The sequence below is a fragment of the Mus pahari genome, chromosome 3 (genome assembly GCF_900095145.1).
Source record: "Mus pahari chromosome 3, PAHARI_EIJ_v1.1, whole genome shotgun sequence".
Lineage (NCBI taxonomy): Eukaryota > Metazoa > Chordata > Mammalia > Rodentia > Muridae > Mus > Mus pahari.
This window is the reverse complement of record NC_034592.1, coordinates 26,182,606-26,189,700: the sequence shown is the minus strand read 5'-3', so window position 1 is coordinate 26,189,700 and position 7,095 is coordinate 26,182,606. Positions and strand designations below refer to the sequence as shown.

At 49.9% G+C, this 7,095-nt stretch overlaps 1 protein-coding gene across 1 annotated transcript in view; it reads right to left on the bottom strand.

The window, feature by feature from the left end:
- Positions 1–603: 603 nt before the first annotated feature.
- Olfml2a (olfactomedin like 2A) overlaps positions 604–7,095 on the bottom strand; it is a 30,354-nt gene continuing 23,862 nt past the window's right edge. The window contains exons 7-8 of the mRNA XM_021193393.2: positions 5,277–5,462; positions 604–3,408 (exon numbers count right to left, since the gene is read on the bottom strand). Of these exons, the coding sequence (XP_021049052.1) occupies positions 2,804–3,408; positions 5,277–5,462 (791 nt within the window). The 3' untranslated portion in view covers positions 604–2,803. The remainder of the gene's footprint in view (positions 3,409–5,276; positions 5,463–7,095) is intronic.

Below are 7,095 nucleotides of genomic sequence, written 5' to 3'. Positions count from 1 at the left end.
GGGGTTCCAGGGTGAATCAGTGTCACTGCAGGTCGAAGTGACTTCCAGTTCTGGGAGGTGCTGTGAGGTCTCCTCTGTACAGTCCAGGCCCCTCCTTCTATGAAGTACCTGTTGCCCAGAAAAATACAACCCAAGGTATGTGTGAGTGCACACATGTGAACGCATGTGTGTGAATGTACGTATAGTGTGTATATGGTAAGTGTGTGAAGGTGTCTGTGTTTGCGTATGTGGTACGTATAGTGTGTATATGGTAAGTGTGTGAAGTATGTGTGTTTGCGTATGTGGTAGTGGGAAGCCAGGTTTCCTGTAGAGCTCACCAGATTCCATCTCCTTAGCACAGCCCCTTGCCTGCTTCTCATCACCAACAGGACAAAATCTAATTAGAAACCGTGTCAGAAACTCCTTGGCTCTGTTAATTTATACATTTTTGTTCTAGACAAGGCTAGATGTGGCCTCTCCTTGGCTTGGTATTCAAAGCTTTGTAGAAACCGGCCTTTTGGAGAGTTCTTGCCCTGGCCATCTTGAATGACTGCAACTACCAGCACTTTTTGGAACTTGTTACCAGCACAGCACAAAGACAGCAGGAAACATGCTCTGACGGGCCTTAAACCCGTAGCTCTGCCACTGACTACACTGCTATGTGATCTTGAGTTCATTCCTTGTCCTTGTCCTCACCTGTCAGTGGGCCCCTCTGTAGTTTACTTCCCACAGTGTGTCCCCCACATTGATGGCTCTGAGATGACAGTGACAGTTTGCCTGATTTGGAGACCTGGCTCTTCCATTACCAGCCTGTGTGACAAGTGAGCTACCTGGGATCCAGTTTGACCATTTACAAATGAGGCAATGAACTATGTTAACCATACAGCACACAAAGGCCTGAAAACAGAAAGGGCCTGGAGGACAACTGGGGACTATGGCAAGCCCTGCCTTCCCACCCCAGGAAACTATGCCACGTGTTTACTTTTCAAAACCAGCGTGTCCTAGCGTCCCCTTTTCTCGGGCTGCTGCAGTTGCCTGAGCACCTCTCACATGGTTAGGCTATGACATCACAAAACACAGAGTCTTGAAAAGACCCACACCCAGGGCCAAGGGAAAGGCCGAGGCCTCCGAGTTCTCTGAAGAGGCTGGAAGAGGAACCCGTGGTGGTCAGCTGGGTGGGGGAAGCTGGATGTGGCTACCACTGTGAGTCAGACCTGGCTGGGCTGGCTGTCACTGTCCCTCTTTACTTCAGGAGTGAGTTATTCCTTAAGTAAAACATCACCCAACAATGTCTGGAAGAAAGGAAGTCTGCACAGAACCTGCATTTCCCTACCCAGTACGGCATAGTGGCATTAGTGGGATTTCACTTCACTTTAGCTATCCTAGGAACGGGCACAGGGCACAAGGAAGTCTCCAGGGTCCGGGAGCAGGGCAGGGGTCAGCAGTAGACACCTTCAAGGGTACTGGGGACCTGTTGTTTTTGCAGGCAGAACTGTCTCAGTAAAGGGTTTTACCAAAGGAGATCAGCTGTACCCCGCCCCGTATGACTCTGCCCATGCCCTAGAACTGTTGGGACCTATATTTTCTTTGGTAAAACAAGGAGATGGGCAAAAGAACTTCTCTCCAGCTTTAAAAAGAATGCCCAAAGCTGTTATAGGCTGGCTTGAAAGGTCATGTTCTTAGGGCTATCTGGGTCTGAAGGTCACAAGCTGCACCAGGGCAGCGAGCTGCCAATCCTATGTTAAGGTAGTTTATGTATGTTCACTTGTGTGTCCACAATCCCAAGTCCCATCTCAAAGAAAATCCTGGTGCCGAGACCCCAGTCTACCCTCCCCGTCTCTGCCTCCGGGTTTTATCCAGCAAGCTGAGAAGTCTCTTCTGAACCTCTGTCCTGTCTCCCTCAGATCCCCGGGCTGCCGAATCAGCCCGCCAAATGGCCAGATTAAGATCAACGGAGCCTGTTCCATCTTGGGGCCACCCATGCTGGGGACAAAGGCCTTGCTCCTAGCAGTCCCTGAGTGTGAACAGAATAGCTTTGAAGACCCAGAAAAGACTCCAGGCCCAAGGCTTTGGGAAGGGCTAAGGAAGGAGCCGAGGCCTAGTGGATGGCCAAGGCGAGGGCTTCTGGTACAGGAGGTCAGGGGAGCTGAGGCTAGCACCCCACACCCCAGAGCTGAGCTGCCTATACCTTCTCATCTGCTGCAAAATGTGCAAGGAACATGGGGACTAGAAGTAGCTACAGAGGGAGGGCCACGAACCTGGCCAGCATTTGCTTCAGTTGCTGCTTAGTGGCTGTGATGGTGACCCTTCTGGAATGTGGTTAGACAGAAGATCAGGAGAGCACAGGGGCTGACCACAGGTCAAGAGGCTCTAAGCTCAAGGTTACCAGCATTCAACCAGAAGAGAGACCTGGAACTGTACAGCAGCAGTGCATAGGTCCCAAAGACCTCCGGCTTTGCAGAGCCCTGGAAGGGGACTGGAGGTGAGAAGGCTGTGGCAAGGTCATCTCATCTATAAAAAAACGGGGCTATCGTGAGGACATAGCCTGCCCGACTCCATCTGGGATGCTGCTGGGCTTTAGACTTCATCTGCTCAACGGGCTTAAGGGAAGAAGTAGAGAGAGTCAAAAGGGTAAGTGCAGGTAAAGCTCCCGGCACAGCATTGCTGTGAAAGTGTCACCTACTGGGCACTGAGAAAGTACTCACAGCCATCAAAGCCAATACCTAGCCCAGGACACCCCAACTGATACTTATATCAATTGCAAGAGTTGCTAGGGATAGCCCTTTCTCCTCTGCTGATCTCCCTTGTGAACATAGGTGCCCACTCAGACCACAAAGTGGAGAGAGTAGGTGAGCTGGTGGCCATTGTCCCAGGCATAGAGCACCCGCTCCTTGGGATTGTAGTCAACCTGGGTGGTATAGGAATACTCATTGAGGAAGGGCAACTGCGGGTGAGCATCAGTGCTGGTGTGGGTGTCGAACGCATAGGCCACCTGGCCTTCCTGCTGGTTGTAAGTGTCCACGGTGTAGAGGATGCCGCACACCAGAAAGCAGTTCCCGTAGGAGTTCCTCCTCAGCCGTGTCTTCCACGTGGTCTCCCGGTGCACAGAGAGGTCTGCCGGGTCCAGGCGGCTCAACACAATCACCTCATGCTGCGTTTCGTCATGCTCATCCACAGCTGGGTAGATGACCCACAGGCCACTCTCATCCACGGCAAAATCGATGTCCGAGTGGCCACGCCACTTCCAGGGTGTGGTGTCCTCATAGACCACATCAGGCAGCAGGGCCCAGGAGGCCACAAAGCGTTGGCGCAGGTCATATTTGATGATGTTCTTGGTGAAGGCACGGTTGTAGTAGAAGGCACCCTGGTACACAACATGGCCTGTGCCTATCCAGTTGTAGGGCAGCTTATACATATTACTCCATCGGCCTGCATATGGAAAGTAGAGGGTCATACCAGGGTACCCTGTTCTGACCAGTTTGACACAGCCTAGAAGAACTGCCCAGCCTGTGGTCCTATCTGTGAGAGATTATTTTGCTTGATGATGGAGTGTCTAGCCCACTGTGGGTGGTTCCATGCCTAGGCAGGTGGTCAGGGCTGTATAAGAAGGCTAGCTGGGCCAAGTGTAGTGGTATATGCCTTTAATCCTGGCACTTGGAAGGCAGAGCCAGGTGGATCTCTGTGAGTTTGAGGTCAGTTTGATCTCTACAGAGTGAGTTCCAAGACATCTAGAGCTATATAGTGAGACCTTGTCTCCAAAAACCAAAACCAAAACCAAACAAACACCAACAAAAAGACAAGTACAGAAGCTAGCTGAGCTTTCTGAACAAATAAGAGAGCAAGCCAGTAAACAGTGTTCCTCAGGGGTTCCTGACTTGATTACCTGGTCCCGACTTCCCTCAGTGATGGGCTGGAAGTATGAAGTAACCCCTTTCTGTCTCAAGTTGCTTTGGGTCACAGTGTTTATTACAATAACAGAGACCACCAAGGGCTCACAAGTGCCCAACAAGTACTTTGCACCAAAATTCAACCATGTGGCTGGACCTAGGTCCATCATCTAGTTCACAAAGATGGTGTCATGAAGGAAGCACTAACATCATTCATGTGTTTGTGAGTCCTGGGCTCTGGGTCCCCAGTTGTGACACTGGTACCTAGGAATGAGGTGCAGGGTGACACCAGCCCTGTGCTCTGTCTTGGAGACTTTGCATATGCTATTCCTTGAGTCAGGTTTGCTATTCCCCATCTGAATGCCTCCGTCTTTCAGTGTCCTAAGCCAGTGTGACCTCCCCAGGATATAATAGGATATAGTGAAGGGCTTTCCCCTAACCCTTTGTCTTGACACTTGCCACATCCACCAGTCTGTAAGCTACTACAGACACAGACATAGCCAGTTTTTAAAAGGACGTTAACACGTTAGCAGCCGGGCAGTGGTGGTATATGCGTTCAATCCCAGCACTCAGGAAACAAGGCAAGTGGATTTCTGAGTTCGAGGCCAGCCTGGTTTGCAGAGAAAGTTCCAGGACAGCCAGGGCTACACAAAGAAACCCTGTCTTAACAAGCAAACAAACAACAACAAAACAAAAAAGAAGAGAAAGAGAGAAAGCAGGCTGAGCAAGCCATGTGAAGCAGGCCAGTGAGCAGTACCCCTGCATGGCCTGCATCAGCTCCTGCCTCCAGGTCCATATCCTGCTTGACATCTCATCCTGACTTCCTTTGATGCTGAACAGCAATATGAAAGTGTAAACCATGGGGCTGGAGAGATGGCTCTGACTGCTCTTCCAAAGGTCCTGAGTTCAAATCCCAGCAACCACATGGTGGCTCACAACCATCTGTAATGAGATCTGACGCCCTCTTCTGGTNTGTCTAAAGACAGCTACAGTGTACTTACATACAATAATAAATAAATAAATAAATAAATAAAGTGTAAACCAAATAAACCCTCTCCTCCCTAAGTTTCTTTGATCATTGTGTTTCATTGCAGTAATAGAAACTCTAAGACATACATAGGCATTGGCACAGAACACTCAGCAAGTAGAAGCTTACCATTCTCCTATTCTCCTTGATAGCAAGTCACACTCCTCATGAGGCAGGAAATTTATCTCCTTTGGCCCTGTACTTAGTTATCAGCAATGGCTAACAGGATTCTCTGGGCCCCCAGACACCCTTCCCTGGGCTGGGGTGGCTATCTGGAACTAGGGCAGGGTGGACACTGAAAATGCACAGGAAGTCTGAGTCTTATGGGAACCCCTCCCCAGACCACCCACATCCTTCCCCTTCTCCCTCCCAGTTTCCCTGACCTTGTTTGAAATTTTCCAGGTTTCGAAACTCCACCAGGCTGTTTCCGTAGTAGTAGTTGGTGACGTAGATCCTGTCATCAAGAGCTGCTGGGTCTTTCATCCAGGCCCCCTCATGGCGCCCATAACTGTGGTGTTTCACAGGGGGATCCACAGCTCGGAGTGTGCCCTCACAGCTGTCCTCCCGACCTGTGGGGAGCAAAGGGCACAGCATTTGGTGTACAGAACCACTAAACAGTTCGAGCCAAACAGTTGGTCTAGGAAGGTGATCCACATTCACCTGTCTTAGGGTTTCATTGCTGTGAAGAGACACCACGACCAAGGCAACTCTTGTAAAGGAAACCATTTCATTGGAGCTGGCTGATAGTTTCAGAGGTTCAGTCCCTTATCGTCATGATGGGAAGCAGGGCAGTGTGCAGGCAGTGAAAGGAGACTGCGTGCCACACTGAGCATAGCTTGAGCATATATAACCTCAAGGCCCACCCCACAGTGACACACTTCCTCCAACAAAGCCACCTCCTAATAGTGCCACTCCCTATGGGCCAAGCATTCAAGCTCAGGAGTATATGGGGGCCATACCTGTTGAAATCACTACACCATCTTTGTTTTGAGACAGGTTTTCTCTATATAGACCTGGTTGTCCCGAAACTCCCTCTATAGACCAGCTAGCCTGGCCTTGAACTCAGAGACCTGACTGCCTCTGCCTTCTGAGTGCTGGAATTAAATGTGTGCGCCACTATACCTGACCTATCCGATTCCATCTTAACTCTCTCTTGATGGTTTTGCTGGTGGCCTTTGACCTATGAGCAAAGCAATGTCTGATTACTGGAAAAAGCATGAACAGTCAGAGGAGGGGACACCATTCAAAAATCCAGCATCCACCGTATGTCAAAACAAAACAAAAGGGCCATCTCAGAGAATTGGAAAGTACAATGGTGGGCAATAATAGGACTGAAAGATTTTGGCCAAAACTTCAAAAGTTTTGGTAGTTTGGAAGAAGGGATGAGTTCATGGTATTTCTGAATACTTGAAAACTGAAGCTGGGTGCTGTGGGGGAATGCCTGTAACCCTTCCGATGTGGAGGCTGAAGTGGGAAGAAAGCCCCCTTGCTGTGAATTTGAGGCTAGCCTGGGCTATATATAGTGCCAGGCCAGTCAAGCTTCATAGCAAGACCCTGTCTCAAAAAGGAAGGAAAGAAAAAAAAAAAGAAAGAAAGAAAGGAGGGAGGGACTAAGATGGACTCTAGTAGATGACTGAATGCGTTGTGCGTCCTTCCCTCTCTCCCTTCCTTGCCTGCAATCACATGGACTGTTAGGAAACTGTGAGCCCTCTGAATACATGGTTCTGTGTGCCCTGTTTTCTCCTTCTACTGACGGATGCTCACACCATTACATAGCCTTTTAATGATGTGATTCCTGGGTCCTGCCAGGCCACCAGACCCAGACAGCTGTGCCTTTTGATTTATTCAAACCCCCCCCCCCCAGTGTCAGCTCTGTAGGTGATTTCCAGTTTTCTGACACCAGAAACTGTGTTGGGAGGAAGCCACGTTTGTTGCAGCTGTTGTCCACACTGTTTGTGGATCCTTCTGGAAAGACATGCGTGAAGATGGCACTCGGGCCAGAGTGAGGAAGGAAGGGTCTGAAGGCTTACAGTCAGTCAGTCAGTCAGTCAGTCAGTCAGTCAGTCAGTCAGTCAAGAGCCTTCAGAAGGACAGAGCTGTGATTTACTGAGGACAGCCTCTACCGCATGACACAAGCTACAGCTGTAAGTGTGGACAGAAAAACAGCCAGAGAGTGTTGGGGTGTAGTTCAGAGGTGTCAGG